The sequence below is a fragment of the Apostichopus japonicus genome, chromosome 16 (genome assembly GCF_037975245.1).
Source record: "Apostichopus japonicus isolate 1M-3 chromosome 16, ASM3797524v1, whole genome shotgun sequence".
NCBI lineage: Eukaryota > Metazoa > Echinodermata > Holothuroidea > Aspidochirotida > Stichopodidae > Apostichopus > Apostichopus japonicus.
Window position 1 is genome coordinate 1,889,022 of NC_092576.1, and position 23,479 is coordinate 1,912,500.

The 23,479-nt window shown below is 34.6% G+C and overlaps 2 protein-coding genes across 4 annotated transcripts; both read right to left on the reverse strand.

The window, feature by feature from the left end:
* Positions 1 to 505: 505 nt before the first annotated feature.
* LOC139983660 (caspase-8-like) lies at positions 506 to 9,847 on the reverse strand. 2 transcript variants are annotated; one of them, XM_071997364.1, is made up of 6 exons: positions 9,691 to 9,847; positions 5,699 to 5,763; positions 4,401 to 4,635; positions 3,709 to 3,888; positions 2,229 to 2,438; positions 506 to 2,028 (listed from the first exon to the last, which is right to left on the reverse strand). In XM_071997364.1, exons 2-6 carry the CDS (start codon positions 5,738 to 5,740, stop codon positions 1,598 to 1,600), a joined length of 1,098 nt encoding a protein of 365 aa, XP_071853465.1. In that variant the 5' UTR covers positions 5,741 to 5,763; positions 9,691 to 9,847; the 3' UTR covers positions 506 to 1,597. The 2 variants fall into 2 exon arrangements, with proteins under 2 accessions (XP_071853465.1, XP_071853466.1); XM_071997365.1 differs by lacking the exon at positions 9,691 to 9,847 and adding an exon at positions 5,934 to 6,065.
* Positions 9,848 to 11,566: 1,719 nt separating this feature from the next.
* LOC139983659 (uncharacterized) lies at positions 11,567 to 21,549 on the reverse strand. 2 transcript variants are annotated; one of them, XM_071997362.1, is made up of 7 exons: positions 20,595 to 21,549; positions 18,918 to 19,204; positions 17,877 to 18,056; positions 16,251 to 16,514; positions 14,269 to 14,448; positions 12,882 to 13,048; positions 11,567 to 12,681 (listed from the first exon to the last, which is right to left on the reverse strand). In XM_071997362.1, the coding sequence occupies exons 2-7, from the start codon at positions 19,189 to 19,191 to the stop codon at positions 12,643 to 12,645; spliced, it is 1,104 nt and encodes a 367-aa protein (XP_071853463.1). In that variant the 5' UTR covers positions 19,192 to 19,204; positions 20,595 to 21,549; the 3' UTR covers positions 11,567 to 12,642. The 2 variants fall into 2 exon arrangements, with proteins under 2 accessions (XP_071853463.1, XP_071853464.1); XM_071997363.1 differs by lacking the exon at positions 20,595 to 21,549 and having other exon boundaries at positions 18,918 to 20,451.
* Between the last annotated feature and the right edge of the window lie 1,930 nt (positions 21,550 to 23,479).

Genomic DNA, 23,479 nt, shown 5'->3' on the forward strand with positions numbered 1-23,479 from the left:
GGAATGAAAATATAGGAGACAAAAAATCCTCCATGGCGTAAAGTGTAAATAAATTGTAAAGCTTGTGCTGCAACAAGGTTTTCTTTGTAGAATCTCCTTGGTGAAACTACCTGGCCTCTAGGGCTCTTGATGCTTTGTAGTTGAATCTATACAAAGTCAGTATGCATAAAATGTACATACAGTCAGTAAACATAATTATGCTACTGTATATTGTATACTTGTGATAGAAGGAAATACTGCAAGGGTGATCTGACGATGCCTGACGATGTCTTACTGAGTTAGGGTGATCTGGGGATGTCTTACTGAACCACTTATAATAAAAACGTATAACATACTCTATCTTATGCATGCGAATAGGTTAGTTGTATGTACTGTTCTTCGAGACAAATAAAACTAGGCCACATATATATAGTCCCAAAGCAAACAAAGCATCGGTTTTATACGTTAGTAGAGAAAAACGAAAAACGAAAAACGAAAAAACAAAAAAAAGGAAGAACAAAGAAAATTGTTTTGTGACTTGTCATGTTGTTACCAAAGGAAGAAAATATTACAAGACGAGAAGAAAGGAAGGATCACAGATAAAATAGAGGTAGGACAAACGTATTCATTGGCTAAGCAATTTTTCTCTTCTGGAGTTGTATAGTACTTTATTTATTTTTGACTAAAAGTTGCAATTAACGTCGATCATTCTAATGGTCTGTGACATCGTAATATCGCAGCACTGGTCGAAATAAAGTAAATGATGATGACACGAAATTTACTGTAACATGTACAACAACATTGTAAAAATTCACTCCATTGTATATCTGAATTTGTTTTTAGTGTGTACTAACTCACACCTGTATCCATTTATATCCAGGCTAATAGTGTCTGTTGCGTCATGTTGAAACTTCTACAAGTATGAAAATTGGCTATATTCTACTACAAATCTTCCTCAACTAAAAATACACTGTACAGTACTGTATTGGTTAATATTTTCTTTATATGCCATAGTACTTCGGAGTGCAGCCAATTCCATACTTTACGCTTCTAGTTTTATACCTTTATCCAAACCCACACGTTGCCCTGCTACGTAGGAGGTATTGAATGGGTGACTCTTTTCCACAAACAAATCGTACCACGTAACCAGACACTGACTCGGTAAACCATCTGAAGTTCATGAAGAAGGCCAGCGTTATTTCAATATCCTTCACATTCAGACAGAGATTATATTCTGGTGTTTCTCTACTAACATATACAACGCCACTTACAATTTGGTTGAAATATTTGACCATCTTGATATGTCAAATATGATCAAGATACCTGGAGCATATCATAAGTTGAACATTAAAAATTCCACTCTTAGGATCTTATAATTAACATATATGAGAAATTTGGTAATTAATGTTTCATGTTTCTGTTATGCAGACAGTTTTAAATAGAATATGCATTAGTACTTTTCAAATACAACAGTACTCGTAATCTGAAACCAAAGCATTTACGGGAACAAAATTCCTACACAGGGGACCCAGGGGCTCAACAAATTCATAAACAGGATCAATAAGACCAGAATCGAACGTAATATACGCCTTTGTTATTGATAAAACATGACAATTATTCATGATGAAAAGTAAACTTTTCTTAAAAGTGTACTGATTGTTGGGCTAATATGACAGATAGGACTATCATAACTTTTCAGTTGTACCGGATTTTGTTTCAATTTTTCATTTGTTCGTTCCCTAACGTCGTTGAGCATGTCGATCAGACCTGTGCTTTTATAGTTTGCCTTAAAGCATTCGTACACATTTTGGACATAAATCGTCCCCTTAGAAGGATCGCGGGCGTTTGCATAACCTGGTACAGTACTCAAGCAAATACAGAAGTCTGCTTCTTTGGCCCACAGTCCTGAGAGCTTTCCCATCAATCCTGCACCATCTGAGCCGATACCGTCCTTGTGGAACTCTTGAAATCTTTCACCAAGACAAGTGACGAAGAAAAATATCTTTGGTTTTCCCCTGAGGCCCTCGCAGTTTTGAGGCTTGAACTTATCTAACAACACGGAAACAGTATAGAAAGAGAAATACAAATGGTTATAGGATTTATCTAGATTATTTTATGTCATTGACTAATATTTATTAAACTCAAGTCATGGTAACATTGCTTGTTACTGAATATTTTTAAAAGGCTTGTCAAAACTAAACGTTTTCCTCAACTTGGAGCAATTTGTTCAACTTTCGTGAGTGACTTACCCATCAGATATTGAAATTCGATCTTTCCTCCGTCTGTTGTAAAGAACGCCTGTCCATCTCCGTGAGAACAAACGCAGCAGATGAAACAGTCTTTATGGTCTTCCTTGGCAGCCATCTTGGAAATAACTTCGTTTGTCCCCTCATAATTCAAATTGTATTCATCGTGAACTTCAAAATTCAGTACTTCTCCAAACAATTCGTTTAGTTTTACTGTGAAAGAAACGTTGAGCAGGACTTGTTTTAACTAACACTACTGTATCATCTCAAAGTGTCTTCCGCAATGCATCGTTTTGAGTTTATTAAAGAGGCCAAGAAAAACAAATGTTTCTCCTCCCCCACCACCATCCCCTATTTTCGTATCTTAATAGACCGATTAGTGTTATAAGATATAAACTTCACTATATCACACTTAGAGTTGATCTTTTCCTGTCAGAAGGTAAGATCATATTGCTAGAAAATATGTTCACCCCACAATGTATTTGGTTCTGGTAGGATGTACTTGTATAATCATTTAGTGGAAGTGTCACAACATGATTACTGTTCAAGGTCGCACTGAACACAACTGGTTAGTCTACATCTTCACAGCATAACTTATTTCATTATCAAATACTTTTTGACTACAATGCAGTTTATATGAACTATCTTCTGAACTAAGCCGTACAGAAGTAAAAATAGTCATCACCTTGACAAACCGCACTCTCACATTACATGATCGTAACCTACACCCTATCCTATTTGACAAACAGAGATCATGATTATGTTATAATATGTGTTAATCGCTCTATTAAAGGTGGCACCTACCCATCCACCATTTATTGATCTATTTGATAGAAGTAACTGTCATGAACAGCTTCCAAAGACCGATAAGATAAATTTGATTACAGATGGGAGACACACGGATTTCATATTCCTTCACACATAAAGCTGAAAAACCTGATCTTGACACGACATAATTGAGCCACATTTGTATCAATTGTTAAATCGTTTCTTTCTTTCTTTCTTTATTTATTTACAATGTTTATTTTCTGTAATGGAGAAGGGCTTTGTAGTAACTTATTTGAAAATAATGAAGATTTGAAAATATTGTTGCCAAATCTGTCATTACATATATTACCTTGTAAACATAGAGAGAGAAACATAGACAATATAAAGGTTTCTAATCCAAGTGACACACTTTGAATCTTCCAAACAGAACACTTTTTTTGAACAGTTGCATTGTGAGTTGTTCTTCACAAGACATTTATGACATCAGCCAAATACGTTACGTATGTATTGGTTACCCCTTAAGGAAAAGAGGTTCCACTTTCGACAAATCAAAAGGTTCTTGAGGATTGAATACAATTAGAAATAACATACGTAGGATACGAGGATAGCTAAAATGATTATTTCAGCTGTCATCTATACTTAAAATTGTTACCACGTTCAGATGCGGGGATGAAGAGACGTAGAATGCCATCATCTTAGGATATACATTTTCTACCTTTATCTTTTTCGTTCCCTTCCCTTTTTGTGAGCGTGGGTTCAGTAAACTCATCATATGTCAAAATGAGGCAATGTCCTCTGGGACTATGATTCATCTGGTATCTGTCACTTGAGGTTTGCTCTTTGCCTGAAGGAGAGTCACAAGTATCCGTGTTGCTTACTGCTCCCTGTTGGGTAGCTGTAAAAAGGCAAAAACAATATTGCTAGAAAACATGTTCACCCCAAAGAGCAATCACACTAAATGCTAAAGCGTCGATGGTTCAAAGCTGATAAGAATCCATACTTTTCCATCATTTCCATCATTTTTTCTTGAGACCTGTTTCAACATCTTTATCAAACACATATTGTAAAACCATGCTTTTATGTATTGTGTTAAATGTTCGAGGTTTTAATCAAAACCAAAGCCAAAATAGACTCTAATCTTCATAAGGATTTAACTAGCATGACATAAATAATATCCTGCCATAAAAATCGTAACAAGCTCCAGACCAGAAACATTACGTAAAAAAAAAATCGATGTTTCCGTCTTAGAGTGAGATCTAAATATTTTATATAACTCCATTTATCGTCATGTAGACATTGCCCATATAGGCATAAATTGATTTGATTTAAGTAACAACTATATGTGGTTATCTTATACGTGATATACAAGATCCACTAAGATCAGAATATTTAGAACAGATTGCTAACCGTAGTCTAACACTTCTTCCTGAAGGTCTACTCGTTTAGCCTTTTTAAACGCCTCTGCCAGTACGTAGTATGTTGCTTTCTTCCCATTCATTTGCCACCAAGATTTTAGCATGTCTAAAATTGCCTCTTTTCGGCGCGTAGGATGGTCTGCTAAGAAACTTTCAAGATCTGATTCTGTAAATCCGAGCCTTCTTCCAACGTCCTTCCACTCTCGCGTGAATTGTTCCGACAAAGTCTGCAAACAGGTAAAGTTATAAATACTCTCCTTTTAGGAAACCGCCATGCAACAGTTTGCATTAACCGTATGTGTACATATATCGCGTTTGCCATTTGAAAAGATATTCATTTCATATACGTATTTTCATCACATTGGCCATGGATACACACACATGCATATTGTGCAATACGTTTTTTTATTATCGCAAATGTACAACGCATGAGAACGTCTTTGTTTTCCATTTTTGTTTCTGCTTAATTTGAATGAAATCAATCGATCATACCGTAGCAAATTGAAATAATACGAAATTACACACAAATTACTTATCTAATTTAAACCAAGCATAAACATATGTTGGTGTAATCCATGTTTATTACACCACAGATATCAGGCACAAGACAGTAATCTTAATAAAGTAAATAAACGGCAATATTTTGCCTTCATAACGGAAGCTATATTATAACTGGGCAGTTGGCTCAATGACTCTTATCTACAACAAATCTGAATAACTTCTATTTTAAATCTCAGACTCTCTTAGCATTTACCTATTAATCATTTACTGAATAGGTTGTTGACAAACCGTACATTTTCCAACCCACTCATGGCATGGTTATTTCGATGTAAATTTATCTACCAGGATAATATTACATCATTGCAACAATGCCATTCATCTTTATGGCAATATAAAGAACATATAAGTATTTCATTATATTATCACCATCTAATCAATCTATCAAAGGTAGACACATATGACATTGATCGCAAGCACAAAGTATGATGACAATAGGACCATAATACATACAAATCAATTACACACGGCACATTGAGACTTCTTAGAGGAGATTCAGACCAATGTCAAGAGTCTTCAAAGTTAGCTCGTACCCAGGAGCTGTCAAAATTATAGTCAATGAAGTTCTCAACAAGTCAAAGTCTTTCAAATGAGATAGAAACAACTCAAATATTGCAAATTCATAATATCATGTTCGAAGTGATGATTTATCATTCTTAATCTTTTTAATCCTCAACTCTCCTCAACCATTAAATGAAAGATATGACATCATTATTGCTAAGCAATACTCACTTCAAGAAACCTTTCGTCAACCCGTCTATCTTTCGGTAACATATCGCCACTTTCAGACTCCGGACCTGCGAATGATTGTTAATATACTATTAAGATAGCAAACTATGAAAAACACTGAAGTGTGTTAACTTTATTGTTAATTGTACCACGGGGGTACAATCAAGGCCTAGTAGCTCCATACATACATACGTACATGCACCCATACATACATACACACATACATATATATACTTACTTGTAATATGATTTTTTTGTAGTCTCCCAATTTGGTTGCAGCAACATTGTGACGTCGATTTTTTAGAATTTTCAACAACTGATCTACGTTGTTCCCTTAGATCATTTCATTTTTCTCCATCACGTCAATTAACTTTCTTCCATTATTGATTTTGCTACGCTCACCACGAGAAATGTCTAGTTCAAATGCCAAAGCCTTTGCTTCGTCATCTCTTAGCTCATCAGCAACATCTGCTAACACAGTCATATAGTTCGTACTTCTATCAGCCATAATATTCTAAATATGGGTTCATAATATCATGTCATTATTTCTTTGAATATTTACGTGGATGACACTAACAATTACAAGAGGGCATTCATAATTGTAAATTATGCTCGAGACATAAGTTGCCATGGATCAGTGGTATACACATGGACGTCAAGCGTAGTCTTGAATGTAGTACAATGAAATTATGATACATGATGTGTGTTCTCGGTACTTTACTTTCAAATTGTGTTCTGGCTGATTTTCATTCCATAGTATCATTAGACATATGTACAGTTGGGAATATGACCTTGCGACCCTCATTATGTTTAGGGTCAGTGGCGTCATACAAATTTGGAAAATTTCAAATGACAAGGATGAGGGTTTGTAGAGGATTTAAGAAAGAAGTGCATGATGTACCTTAGATTTCAATTGCATAAAAAAGTTGAAAATAGATAAATGAATAGTAAGGTTTGATTGCTGTCTCAATTGGAAGAGTGTTCCTAATATGATAGAAAATACCAATGTACTTATAATAAGTAAACGTGTACATAGATCATTAATATGTTGCTTTCATGATAAAGTTTCGTCAATTATCAATCCTAAGTATTTTGTGAAAGGTGATTTAAAAATTTCAATAACGTCAAATGATCGAATAACTATCGTAACATAAATGACTTTTATTACGAGCATGAACAATTGTGTAGCTAGATTTGCCAATGTTTTAAGTTTATTTGCTTACATCAAACCAATCCTTAAGTTTCTTGAGAATCAATTTGATTTTCTTAATTAAATCAGCACAATTTTGGCCCGCAAGAAATACATTTGTATCATCAGCAAAGAGGCGAACGGAAACATTTGGAACAGCATTTTAAATATCATTAGCGTAAAGTAAAAATGGTAAGGGACCCGAAACGGAACCTTGTGGAACTCCAGTGCTGGCATTAGAATATTATGAAGATGTATTATTAACAACAGTACATTGTCTCCTGTTGGATAACTAACTGGAAAACATATTCTAGGCATTCCCACGAATTCCATAACGTAAATTGTTTTGGTAAGTATTGAATGGTCAACAGTTTGGACGTCTTTCTCTGTAGCGAGTGAACATATAAGAAACTGATACAAAATACGTATTAAACTGTGATAAGTTGGAAGAAAAGAAAGCAAATGTAGAAAGATGGTATATTACGAAACCTGACGGTACCTAAAGTACCCACTATTTGACAGCTCACTAGCATCTTGCTTTCAGTATCGTCGGAGAATTGCTTGCTCAATCGCAACTGATGAGAGTAACTTAAACGATGTCTTTCGAACCGATACCTAATACTACATCAATAAAACTAAGTTATCGGTGGTGTACTGTGTAGTGCTCGGCTTATTTTCACGGTGAATAACTTTCTTGAAAGTTATGTCGAGTCCCATGTTCCCAACTGTGTAAGCTTATTAACCATGAGACTATTATGTAATCAAGCTAAAGATATACATTTACTAGATTGGTTTCACACGATTCATTATAATAAGTGTAACTTGTTATAATAAGTGCTCTTTTTAATATTTCAGTTTAAGATACTCGTTATCTTTCCAAAGTTAAAGTTCATCAACGCTGCCTTTAGTTTAAGCATTGTTATGTATATATAATTTAGAAACATGAGGGTGAGTGTGAGTATTGAAGATTCCGGATTCTCTGCAAACATGTAGCAACTTTAAAACAAAGGGAGGTTCTTTCATCGTTTTGCTAAGAAATCTGACACATTGCGTATTTTTTTTGCCCTACGCTAACGGGGCACACGTCCCATCCGACCATATATGCCTAAGTAGTCGGGTCATTGTACTGTGCTGTAATGTATACAAAGTTTACGTACTAGAATAATGGTAGCAGCCCTTCTGTACTGTAAAGGCCTAGTTTATAATAGCATAGTAGAGGCTTACTTAATTAGTACCAGTAACGCAAAACAATTATTCTCGATAGTTATTAAAGTCCAATACAAAGTGATAATAAGTTAATAGTCTCACAGTAATTGCTCACTCTTTCAATAATAAAAAGAGGACTTTAAACAAATTAAAATTACCCGTCAAAGAGAGGGAAAGTCCGCTCACATATCGTAATCGTAAAAGAAACCTTAGTATGCAACACCGAAATTATGAACTTTTATCTTGGAACTGAATTTCAAAAATAAGGGAATATGTTTATTAACTTAATTACCAATATAGAATGTTTTAATCCGTACAGATTGCGACAGAAACTGTTTGACAACTGCGAAGATAGAGCCTTTATCAAAGCTTATGTATAGCCTACTGTCGGATTAGCCTGACCAACTTGTTATAAAACGATGTGACTGAAAAACAGGACACTCACCATCCTTTACCCAATCAACCATCGATAAATTTGAGCCGCATGGGAAAATCATCGTTAACTGCAGCTAGTGTTTTCATTAATGAAGCTATTTCTAGTAGCATATACATGTTTTGCATTTACCTGCATTGAAGAATGTCCTCTTCCCTAGCTACCAATTGAAAATTACATCCAAAAATTAGTTGCCGTTATTCAACCAAACACCACACATATCGTTGAAGAATGGGATGAATCTTTTTATAGTGATTTAGTAAAACATCGTTAAAACATCAACCTCCAGGATTTCCTTCTATCACAAGTGTACAGGTACAGTAGCATCATTATGTATACTGACTGTATTTACATTTTATGTGTACTGGCTTTGTGTACATTTCACTACAAAGCATTGTGAGCCTGATATATGCCAGTTAGTTGTACCAAGAAGGTTCTACAAAGAAAAAGCCTCCTAGGTTGCACAAGCTTTAAAACTGATTTACACTTCATTGATTCCAATTAATAGATCCAAGAACATCTAGCTGGAGATTTGATCTTGTGGTCATCAGCGATGAAAATCACGTAGTTAACTGTGACAGTCTGCTGCCAGAGTGGGGATATGAGGGGGTATTGATGTCACCTAGCTTGGCTGCCTTCTGCCCCAGGTTTCCCACGGGCAAAGATTCGCTACGACATTCATTTGAATAAAATAAATATCTTTGATTCTGCGGGTCCAGACTAGCGGTTACTCTACTGAGGACGACACAAAGGGATCGGATGTGAGGAGGGCAAGGCACCACAGTTTGTATGCCAGTTTATGCCCTGCTCCAACCCTGAACTACACCCACACACTCTACATTCATCATTCATCAGCTTTACATATCATTAGTTATATGCAATCGAAGCTATGTTATAAAAGTTTCCGTAGCCTGCAGTAATGCCCTCACTGTGGTGCTGATATATATGCCTACATATACAATACAGACTGATCAGGATATTGTAGCATTGACTTCGTTGATATCTTATACGTCATACAACCTTGTCTAGTCATCAACATTTGCCTTGCAGACAATTTAGCAGGAATGGCGACCATTGTAGTCCGATACTTTTGCTAACACGTTTGCGTTACTTTGGTTGGGTCCTTTATATGCCATAATATTGAAAAATATCCTGTCTTTTACTTACCTTAAAAGAAGTATATTTAGTAACATATACGGTTACAATTTGGTTGCTTCGTGCTCTGCTTCTACGCCGCCTCGCTTAATGTGGTCTTCAACACAGGATGTTACACGCTGTACGGTTGTACCGTATTGGTATGACAGAATGCTTCCTTATAACGTTGCCACTTTACTACTTTTACACAGGTTATAATAAAGCGAAACTAACACAACTAACAGGGAAAACAAACTTGACATTCTATATGAAATCATTATGCATGCATGAAGGAGTTACGTGAGAGCGCCACCGACTGACTTCATTCTTTAACCAATCAGTGCTTCTATTTGCACAGTCTGAATGGTTAGGGTAAACAGAGACCAGGGAAGGACGTAACTCCTTATGCATGCATGGTGATTTGATAGAATCTTTATCAAAATTTAGTATTTAGTGCGATTATTTGTTTCCCTGAAATAAGACATCATACAAGCTAGTAGATTGGCCTGGTTGCTGCCCAGCGGCAAAATCAGAGAGTCCCGTGTGGTTGGGAGTAGAATTAAAATGCCAAGTTGCTAGCATCTCCAAAAGCATGACGAACCAAGACTAATAGGTACACAACGTGGCTAGCAAAATTCTAGTTGCCTGATCCACCGTGCTACTTTTTAAAGATACTTCTCTACAAGACTGAAAGTAGGAAAAGCATAAAAGGTGTAATCCCTCTTTGTTAATTTGGAATCATCAACTGCCAAAGCCGATAGGTCAGCTCTACATGACGCAAAATATGCTAGTTTGGTATTAAATCTGCTAGCAAAAAATATCGACATTAGGCCTACAGTCACTGCAGATATTTGTAATTTATTTTCAAAGATATGGTCATGCAATGACCTGACCGTGGTATATGGTATGTATGTTCTTTCTGTGAACTAGGAATATGGGCAACAGAAATCCAAATATTTATGTTAATGCACTTCAAACAAATTAATTTGGCAATCATATTGCAAGGCAGGGATTTCAATCCTCCACTTTGGTTATGTTAGCTACAGCTGAATTACTATGTGATTGAATCCTCAAATGGAGGTTGTAAAAATTCTGACCAAAATTTGTCATCCTAAATTTAATTGAATGTAGCTCAAGCTGGTTGATGTGTAAACCCCAACTGCCCATGATTCCACATTCCTTGAGCAGCTTGGTCTTCAGTTACTGAACCCCAGCCAGTCTGAGAAACATCAAATGTCAATATGTGTTGGGGATCACCATGATTAATCATTTTCTGAGCTGAATTGATATTTTAAATCCACATTAAATGCCACGGTGAAAATCTTGAAATGGTGTAGTTTTACAAACTTATTCAATGACCTTATGTTAAGGATCATTCTATGTGATCCATATTTCTCTGGAATGAAAATATAGGAGACAAAGATCCTCCCTGGCTTAAAGTGTAAATAAATTGCAAAGCTTGTGCTGCAACAAGGTTTTCTTTGTAGAATCTCCTTGGTGAAACTAGCTGGCCTCTAGGGCTCTTGATGCTTTGTAGTTGAATCTATACAAAGTCAATATGCATAAAATGTACATACAGTCAGTAAACATAATTATCCTACTGTATATTGTATACTTGTGATAGAAGGAAATACTGCAAGGGTGATCTGACGATACCTGACGATGTCTTACTGAGTTAGGGTGATCTGGCGATGTCTTACTGAACCACTTAGAAGAAAAACGTATTACATACTCTATCTTATGCATGCGAATAGGTTAGTTGTATGTACTGTTCTTCGAGACAAATAAAATTAGGCCACATATATATATAGTCCCAAAGCAAACAAAGCATCGGTTTTATACGTTTGTAGAGAAAAACGAAAAACGAAAAAAAAAGAAGAAGAAAAAGAAGGAAGAACAAAGAAAATTGTTTTTGACTTGTCATGTTGTTACCAAAGGAAGAAACTATAACAAGACGAGACGAAAGGAAAGATCACAGATAAAATAGAGGTAGGAGAAACGTAATCATTGGCTTAGCAAATTTCTTCTGGAGTTGTATAGTACTTTATTTATTTTTGACTAAAAGTTGCAATTAACGTCGATCATTCTAATGGTCTGTGACATCGTAATATCACAGCACTGGTCGAAATAAAGTAAATGATGATGACACGAAATTTACTGTAACATGTACAACAACATTGTAAAAATTCACTCCATTGTCTATCTGAATTTGTTTTTAGTGTGTACTAACTCACACCTGTATCCATTTATATCCAGGCTAATAGTGTCTGTTGCGTCATGTTGAAACTTCTACAAGTATGAAAATTGGCTATATTCTACTACAAATCTTCCTCAACTAAAAATACACTGTACAGTACTGTATTGGTTAGTATTTTCTTTATATGCTTTAGTACTTCGGAGTGCAGCCAATTCCATACTTCACGCTTCCAGTTTTATACCTTTATCCACAGCCACACGTTGCCTTGCTACGTAGGAGGTATTGAATGGGTGACTCTTTTCCACAAACAAATCGCACCACGTAACCAGACACTGACTCGGTAAACCATCTGAAGTTCATGAAGAAGGCCAGTATTATTACTATATCCTTCACATTCAGACAGAGATTATATTCTGATGTTTCACCACTTACATATACGACGCCACTTACAATTTTGTTGAAATATTTGACCATCCTGATATGTCAAATCTCCTCTTCTATATACGATCAAGATACCTGGAGCATATCATCAGTTACAGGATCAATTAGATCAGAATCGATCCTAACGTCTTTGAGCATGTTGATCAGACATGTGCTTTTAAAGTTTGCCATGAAGCATTCGTACACATTTTTGACATAAATCGTCCCGTGTAAAGTATCGCGGACATTTACATAACCTGGTACAGTGCTCAAGCCAATACAGAAGTCTGCTTCTTTGGTCCATAGTCCTGAGGGCTTTTCCTTCAATGCTGCACTATCTGAGCCGATGAAGAAAAATATCTTTGGTTTTATGCTAAGGCCCTCGCAGTTTCGAGGCTTGAACTTATCTAACAACAATGAAAAAGAATAGAAAGAGAAACACAAATGGTTATAGGATTCATCTAGATTATTTTAATGTCATTGACTTATTTTTATGAAACTCAAGTCATGGTAACATTGCTTGTTACTGACTTTTTTAAAGGGCTTGTCAAAACTAAACGTTTACTTCAAATTGGAGAAATTTGCTCAACTTTCGTGAGTGACTTACCCATTCCATGATCAGATCAAATATGAAACAGCAGAAGAAACAGTCATTATGGTCTTTCTTGGCAGCCATCTTGGAAATAAATTCCTCTGTCTCTTCATAATTCAGATTGTATTCATCGTGAACTTCAAATTTCAGTACTTTTTCTCCAATCAATTCGTTTAGTCTTTCTGTGAAAGAAACGTTGAGCAAGACTTATTTTAACTAAACACTACTAACATTTCAGAGTGTCTACCACAATGCATCGTTTCGAATTTATTAAATAGGCCAAGAAAAAATGTTTCTCCTCCCCCACCACCATCACCTATTTTCGTATCTTAATATAGAGATTAGTGTTAAAAGATATAAACTTCACATAAAATATTTACACGCCACAATGTATATAGTTCTGGTAAGATGTACATGTATAATCACTTAGTGGAAGTCTCACAACATTATTACTGTTCAATGTCGCACTGAACATAACTGGTTGGTTTACATCTTCACAGCATATTAACCTATTTCCTTATCAAATACGTTTGACTACAATGCAGGTTACATGAACTATCTTCTGAAATAAGCCGTACAGAAGTAAAATTAGTTATCATCTTGACAAACCGCACTCTCACATCACATGATCGTTACCTACACCCTATCCTATTTAGCTCACACGGTCATGGTGAAGTTATAAAATATGTAGTTAAAAACACGTTAATCGCTTTATTAAATGAGGCGGCTACCCATCCACCGTTTATTGATCTAATTGATAGAAGTAACTGTCATGAACAGCTTCCAAAGACCAATAAGATAAATTTGATTGCAGATGGTAGACTCATTATTTAATGTTCCTTCACACAAAGCTGGAAAACATGATCCGGTCTTGAAATGACATTTTCGAGCCACATTTGTTTCAATTGTTAAAGCGTTCTTTATTTATTTACAATGTTTATTTTCTGTAATGGAAAAGGGCTTTGTAGTTACTTATTTGAGAATAATAAAGATTTAAAATAATGAAGCTAATTACATTATCCGATGATGTAATTTCTTTTTTGAAAACATGGAGAGAGAAACATCGACAATCTAAAGGTTTCCTATCCAAGTGACACACTTTTGAATCTTCCAAACGGAACACTTTATTAACAGATACATAGGGAGTTGTTCTTCACATAGACATACATGATATAAGCCAAATACGTTACGTAGGTATTGATTACCCCTTAAGGAAAAGAGGATCTACTTTCGACGAATCAAATGCTCTTGAGGATTGAAATACAATTAGAAATAACATACGCAGTTGAGGATAGCTAAACTGATTATTTCAGCTGTCATCTATACTTAAAATTGTTACCACGTTCAGATGGGGAAATGGAGAGACGTGGAATGCCATCATCTCAAGCTATACATTTTCTACCTTTATCCTTTTCGTTCCCTTCCCTTCTTTTGAGCTTGGGTTCAGTACACATATCATCTGTCGAAAAGTGCAAGTGGAGGCTGAGTAATGGATTCATCTGGCATCTGTCACTTGAGGTTTGCTCTTTGCCCGAAGGAGAGTCACAAGTATCCACGTGGCTTACTGCTCCCTGTTGGGTAACTGTAAAAAGGTAGAAATTTGTAATCTAAGATTGGTATAAACAGTTTGCTTATAACAGTTCACGATCAATTATGTTTAACGATTACATGTTCTTTTTTAATGTCAGTGTGATGCAAACGTCAAACTTTTTTTTTACTCCACTAGTATGCTGTGACACTAACTAACGTAACTACATTCCCCATCAGAACAAAGATAATTTTGGTCATACTGTACTGCTTACTGATTTCGAAGCTAGGGAATCATCCTAATGAATTCCAACTCCAAAAATCCAAACAGGTCTTAAATTGAATTGTAGGACAATTGTAAAGGTACCGTAAGATTTTAATACGTCATGTTCGATTAAAACGCTGTATGTAAGATACCATTTATATATATATATATATATATATATATATATATATATATATATATATATATATATATATATATATATATACATACACATATATATATCAATATATATATATATATATATATATATCAATATATATTTATATATATATATATTTATATATATATAAATATATATATGTGTACATATATATATATATACATATATATATATATATGTATATATATATATATATGTATATATATATATATATATATATATATATATATATATATATATATTGATATATATATATATATATATATATATATATATATATATGAGTTTATTAAATAGGCCAAAAAAATGTTTCTCCTCCCCCACCACCATCACCTATTTTCTTAATATAGAGATTAGTGTTAAAAGATATAAACTTCACATAAAATATTTACACCCCACAATGTATATAGTTCTGGTAAGATGTACATGTATTATCACTTAGTGGAAGTGTCACAACATTATTACTGTTCAAAGTCGCAATGAACTTAACTGGTTGGTTTACATCTTCACAGCATAACCTATTTCCTTATCAAATACGTTTGACTACGATGCAGGTTACATGAACTATCTTCTGAACTAAGCCGTACAAAAGCCAAAATAGTTATCATCTTGACATGCGGCACTCTCACATCACATGATCGTTACCTACACCCATCCTATTTAGCTAACAAGGTCATGGTGATGTTATAATATATGTCGTTAACAACACGTTAATCGCTTTATTAAATGAGGCGGCTACCCATCCACCGTTTATTGATCTAATTGATAGAAGTAACTGTCATGAACAGCTTCCAAAGACCAATAAGATAAATTTGATTGCAAATGGTAGACTCATTATTTAATGTTCCTTCACACAAAGCTGGAAAACATGATCCGGTCTTGACATGACATTATCGAGCCACATTTGTTCCAATTGTTAAAGTGTTCTTTACTTATTTACAATGTTTATTTTCTGTAATGGAGAAGGGCTTTGTAGTTACTTATTTGAGAATAATAAAGATTTTAAAATAATGAAGCTAATTACATTATCCGATGATGTAATTTCTTTTTTGAAAACATGGAGAGAAAAACATCGACAACCTAAAGGTTTCCTATCCAAGTGACACACTTTTGAATCTTCCAAACGGAACACTTTATTAACAGATACATAGGGAGTTGATCTTCACTTAGACATATATGATATAAGCCAAATACGTTACGTAGGTATTGATTACCCCTTAAGAAAAAGAGGATCTACTTTCGACGAATCAAATGCTCTTGAGGATTGAAATACAATTAGAAATAACATACGCAGTTGAGGATAGCTAAACTAATTCTTTCAGCTGTCATCTATACTTAAAATTGTTACCACGTTCAGATGGGGAAATGAAGAGACTTGGAATGCCATCATCTCAAGATATACATTTTCTACCTTTATCCTTTTCGTTCCCTTCCCTTCTTTTGAGCTTGGGTTCAGTAAGAGTACCATACATCGGAGTAAACCAGTCCATACTGCAGGGGTGTAGATGCATCTGGAATCTGTCTTGAATGTTGGGTCCAGTACACATATCATGTGTCGAAAAGAGCCAGTTTGGCCTGAGAAGTGATTTCGTCTGGCATCTGTCACTTGAGGTTTGCTCTTTGCCCGAAGGAGAGTCACAAGTATCCGCGTGGCTTACTGCTCCCCTTTGTGTAACTGTAAAAAGGTAGAAATTTGTAATCTAAGATTGGTATTAACAGTTTGCTTATAACAGTTCACGATCAATTATGATTAACGATTATATGTTCTTTTTTAAAGTCAATGTGATGCAAACATCAAACTTTCGTTGAAGGCAAGTATGTAGGCCCTATAGACAGGTCCTTTCTCTTTCATTAGTTACATAATCTATTCTAGAAGAAATGTTTATGTGACTTACTGTATAGGATATGAAGGACCTTCTATCAGCACAAATATTTCATGACGTCTACTTACGTAAAATAAAGTCATGCTTTTAGTCATGTCTGTGAAAAGTGGTCGTTAATCTAAATGGCACGTCTACTTCAACCAACTTCGCCCACTGTATTTGCTTCATTGTGTTTGTTCACAATCACACTGAAATGCTAAATCGTCGATGGTTCAAAGCTGATAAGAATCCATAGTTTGCAGGTAACTTAAAAACAAATCAAAATGAAGTTTATTGTTTTTACTCCACTAGTATGCTGTGACACTAATCAAACGTAATTAAATTCCCCATCAGAACAAAGATAATTTTGGTCATACTGTACTGCTTACTGATTTAGAAGCTAGGGAATCAGCCTAATGAATTCCGACCCCAAAAATGCAAACAGGTCTTAAATTGTAGGACAATTGTAAAGGTACCGTAAGATTTTAAAACGTCATGTTCGATTAAAACTCTATATGTAAGATACCATTTATACACACACACACACACACACACACACATATATATATATATACATATATATATATATTTATATATATATATATATATATAAATATATATATATATATATAAATAAATATATATATATATATATATATATATATATATATATATATATATATATATATATATATATATATATATATATATATACATATTTATATAAAAGGGCTTTGTAGTTACTTATTTGAGAATAATAAAGATTTTAAAATAATGAAGCTAATTACATTATCCGATGATGTAATTTCTTTTTTGAAAACATGGAGAGAGAAACATCGACAACCTAAAGGTTTCCTATCCAAGTGACACACTTTTGAATCTTCCAAACGAAACACTTAATTAACAGTTACATAGGGAGTTGATCTTCACATAGACATATATGATATAAGCCAAATACGTTACGTAGGTATTGATTACCCCTTAAGAAAAAGAGGATCTACTTTCGACGAATCAAATGCTCTTGAGGATTGAAATACAATTAGAAATAACATACGCAGTTGAGGATAGCTAAACTAATTCTTTCAGCTGTCATCTATACTTAAAATTGTTACCACGTTCAGATGGGGAAATGAAGAGACTTGGAATGCCATCATCTCTAGATATACATTTTCTACCTTTATCCTTTTCGTTCCCTTCCCTTCTTTTGAGCTTGGGTCCAGTTAACATATCATGTGTCGAAAAGAACCAGTTTGGCCTGGGAACTCGATCCATCTGGTGTCTGTCACTAGAGGTTTGCTCTTGGCCCGAAGGAGAGTCACAAGTATCCGCGTGGCTTACTGCTCCCTGTTGGGTACCTGTAAAAGGCAGAATTTGTAATTTAAGATTGGTATAAACAGTTTGCTTATAACAATTCACGATCAATTATGTTTAACGATTACATTTTCTTTTTTAATGTCAATGTGATGATAACATGAAACTTTCGTTGAAGGGAAGTACGTAGGCCCTATAGACAGGTCTTTTCTCTTTCATTTGTTACATAATCTAGAAGATATGCTAATGTGACTAACTGTATAGGATATGAAGGACCTTCAATCAGCACAAATGTTGCACGATTTCAACTTACGTAAAATAAAGTCATGCTTAAAGTCATGTATGTGAAAAGTGGTCATTAATCTAAATGGGACGTCTACTTCGCCCAACTTCCCCACTATATTTGCTTTATTGTGTTTGTTAACAATCACACTGAAATGCTAAAGCGTCGATGGTTCAAAGCTGATAAGAATCCATAGTGTTCAGGTTACTTGAAAACTAATCAAAATGAAGTCTATTGTTTTTCTCCACTAGTATGCTGTGACACTAATCAAACGTAACTAAATTCCCCATCAGAACAAAGATAATTTTGGTCATACTGTACTGCTTACTGATTTAGAAGCTAGGGGATCAGCCTAATGAATTCCGACCCCAAAAATGCAAACAGGTCTTAAATTGTAGGACAAATGTAAAGGTACCGTACGATTTTTAAACGCCATGTTCGATTAAAACGTTATATGTAAGATACCATTTATACATATATTTATACATTTATATAAATAAATATATAAATATATATATATATATATATATATAAATATATATATATATATATATATATATATATATATATATATATATATATATATATATATATATATATATATATATATATAAATACTTACTGGTGTTTTGAGTTTGTTTGTAGCCTTCCAATTTGGTTGCAGCAACATTGCAACATCGTTTTCTTAGTAGTTTCAACAACTGATCGACGTTGTCCTCTGAGACCATTTCATGTTTCTCCATCACGTCAATTAACGTTCTTCCATTGTTGATCTTGCAACGCTCGCCACGAGGAATGACTAGTTCAAATGCCAAATCCTTTGCTTCGTTATCTGTCAGCTCATCAGCAACATCTGCTAACACAGTCCTATAGTTGTTACTTTTATCAGCCATCATGGGCTGTGCACCACTGAAATGAAAATTGTATATCTAATTAGAAAATAATCAATTATTGGCTTCATAATATAATCTGATCATTCCTTTGATTATTATCATGGATGACGTTAATGTTGACAAATACGCAATCGTGATTGTGATAGAACAGTAGTTAAGGAACATGGGGCAAATATATACTTCCTTGTTTACTCTATATGTGTAATTGGTAAGTACAACAGCTGAAATATTACACAATAAATTAATTGTTGAGTTATTTTTAGCTTACATAAGTAGCCAAGATGAGCGGTATACAAAACATAAAATGGTTAAGCATCTCACTATCTGGAATGTCCTTCAATAAAATTGTGATATGTACTTGATGTGTGTTATCAATACTTCAATTTAAAATTGTGTAGTGTCTGACTGTAATTCGATATTGTCCTTTCCGTCACATTTAATACTAGATCGTTTAGAATCATGAAAGCCTACTACCTATAAGACTTTTCATTTAGTCAAGTTAAAGATATGCATGGATCAGACTATGATTATCAGGTCCAGTATAATTATTGTGAATTGTTAGAATAAGTTGGGAGAGTTTTCTGTTTGATACTGTCTTTCCTGCCAATTTTAATATTCATCAGCACTGCTATTAATGTTTAGTGTTTTAATTTTGAGCAAATATTTAATAAGTGTTTTTTTTTTATCAAGTCACTCAGTCTTTCATTGTTTACCATATATCAAACAGTTCGTGTTAAAATAAATCTCAGAAAAAAATTCACATAAGTGTATTTATGATTGACAAACGGTGTTGAAACTTCTTGTCACATTTTCGACCAATTAATACCCAGGGTGGCAAAATTTTTCATTGATAATGTGTTTACTACTGCATCTACGATGAAACAACGTTAAGTTTACTCATGCACTATGAGAACAAGGAACCAAGGACATATCTCTCAAGAGAAACAAAAAAATTTAGCCAATGTCTAATTCTAAAGATTGTGTCGCTTACAAGAACGTTTAGCGTAAAGGTTCTTCAGGAATAAGGAGGATATGTTCTATCCATCACATGCTCCTCAATATTACTTTTAGATCTGTTCTCTTAAGCGCTGTATATGTAAGAGTTGCGGGATATGGGGTTCTTGACAGCAGCTAGCTGTACAACAGGATTATTGGGAATCCCCTTGTGGTCACGATGTGTGGGGACAGCTGACCACTTTATAACAAATACAACAGGCTAAAAACAAGAATAAGACTGGCTGTTAGGTAAATTAATTAGCTATATTTGCTGAAAGAGTGCAACATAAGGAATCTTGGTAAAGTACTCATACTGTTACACAATTACACTTAACTGTGGGGTATCAACAATGAAAACTAGAGATATTGAATATAAACAACTAGGGGTGTCAAGTGGCCACAAAACTTACACATGTGCATATTAATAAAAAAGAGATAAAGCTTATCTGGCGGGCGGGTCTGTTTAGTCCAGCAGCACGGCACAGCAATGTAGTTGAATGACTGGTAGGCACGGTGATGAAAGGTTTATTAAATGAATGTCCGATAGCACGAACTTACGAAAGAGACGGTGAGTGGTGAGAGTTCCATGAATATACTCCAGTGAAAATAGATATGGGTGAGAGTTCCAGGAATACTCCAGTGAAAATAGATATGTTCAGAGAAACGTTCTTTCCAAGGAGAGTAAGTGAAGTCCAGGTACAAGATAGGTAAAAGAGTAGGTGAAGTCCAGGTAAAAGATATGTAAATACAAAATGGCAACTAGCAGAACGCAGCTCTCAGTTCCATTGAATCCAATATAACGATGAAATCACACAAACGTAAGGCAAATCAATAATTAACAATTACTTCCTCCAGTAAAAGTTATATTTATGTAGATATATATTCTCAAAGCACAAGATACTATTGACAACTTATTAACTATCTGTATATATGTATACTGTAGTGTACAGACTACATTATGTCAAGAGTGGCTAAAATACAAACATGCCCTGTTGACTGGCTGACAACCAAACTGCCTCTCTCTCCTAAGACACCTTGGAGGAAGCACCTAAACCACAGGGTAACAACATGTGACCCTTTTAACACCTCTGATTGGCCTAGACACACCCTAGCTACCAAGAGTAACACTGAGAACCAATCAGGGCTAATTTACACAGACTAAATCTGCATACAAATGTCTATCCTATAACTGAAACAAGTAAGACAAGGCATCCATTATCTAAGAAAAGAAAGGAAGAAGAGAAGATGTTTACTGCAACCAGCAACTTTGGCAGAACAAAGAAAGTACTGTTGCCACTGGCTCACTACTAAATATACAGGGAAATATGAGCACAGGATGTGGAAGAGTATAGGCATACCTATTACATAACCACTAGGATGGGAGAGAAGAGGAAACAGAAATAGAGAGCTATTTACATATATACCTGTATGGGTTAAAATTGCAGCTTGTGAACGACGGACTGGCAGCGTCTTGGTAGTTCAAAATAGTTTACTTTATCATGAACTTAAATGAAGCATTTATCCTTCATATTCACATCGACTTATCAATAAGGCTTACACAATACAAATCTAGTAATACATCATTGCCTATGAATAGCCTAGCTACTCTACAAGTGGTATCCACATGTTTTATAATCCATTACAAAATGGCGCCCATACATTTCCATTAGATCTTGGAAACATGCGAAGGAAAATAACCAAGACCTTATAACCAGTCCTGTTAATTCGGCAATGATCATCATCATCAGATATTGGTTGATTGTGTTCACGCATAATAATTGATTAAAACAATAAATAAAATCACATATGCCTATAGGTAAAGTATACTTACATTCAAAGAAACTCTATATGTCTGTTCAACTGTTTGTCCCTGTTAGATTGTGTTCAGCTCTGCATACCACTAACACGTAACTCTGTGTTAGTTTGTCTGTTAGTGGCTGTACAGTAGGTGTACTTCATATATGGGGGTATGACAATAATAATTATGTAAGCATAGTAAATGAAGTATAAAACGAAACAGGAAGCATCAAAATTCGGATAAGATCTACTATCATGATCATCTGCTTCTGAACAAGCCTAGTCATCCAACAATAAACAAAATATATGGGTAGAATATTTTAAATTGTATGGGTTGCGTACGTTACTTAGCCTGCCAATGATTTTTGGTGATGTTGAAATGAATAAATGGCTTTTTTTTAACGAAAAGATGTTTGTCGTTTAAATGTTTATTAAAAAGAAATAGGTGCAAGTAATAAACATATACATGAGAAGTTGTTTTCAAGCAACCAAAATAGATCCCGGGAAGTTTTAATTATTATATTTTTTTCGTCATTACTTCTTATAGCATTTATGTAACTTCATACAAAGAAGAAGGTACATTCTGTTGAGTGTTGTGTTGCTTCTGAGAAGCTGACATAAAGTGTATGTTAAGGTAGACTAGTTGCAAGGCTAGTAAACATAAAACTTATCTTACCGTCCAACTACCCAACTTTGTAAAGTAGCCTGTTTATATTGACAAAATACATGAATGCTAATTACAGTATGTCATAGTTGTCCACTTCGTATAAATATCGTTCCTATAGCTTCGTAACTGATATCACTATAAAAGTAAAATGATGTTCCAGGGGAAAAGTGCATGACTCGATGTTAAGGAAATAACTAGTAATATCGTTTTTTTTTTTATAGTAGTTTCCAAATTAAGGTAATGAAATAATGCGTGATCCAGGATAATATTAATAACATTTATTGCAAATGTTCTCCTTGGTAATGTTCACTCACAAAATCTAAAAGGGAAACTTTGAAACATAAGTCGTACTTACGACAGATGTTGATAACTCGATAAAAACAACTCGGTGAAAACACACGATACAAGTATTAAAAAGACACTCGAAGCACATGAAAACATTCGAAAATCAACAGTTAGGCTACGAGAAATATTCCAAGATGTAGTTGAAAACTCACACACACAAAACATTACAGTACCCTCCGCTAAGCTACGATTGATCGAAGTAATAGCTATTTTAACTTGTTATAAGACGTATATTGCCGCAAGAAGTGCATCTTAGCATGTAGTCGTGTTATAATTATGGAAGAGATTCTTCCAAGACTTTATTTATACCTAAACTTCGCAAATGTCCTCACAAAAAGAGTACTGTATTGTATTGAATTATTCATTTTAAATATGTTGATAGCTTACATGTCGTTCGTATGATTAATATTTTGCTTTCAGTCTATGAACTTACATTGTCCATGAAAGGTTGGGGAATAAAAACACTGTTTAGAACTTCGGACTTGT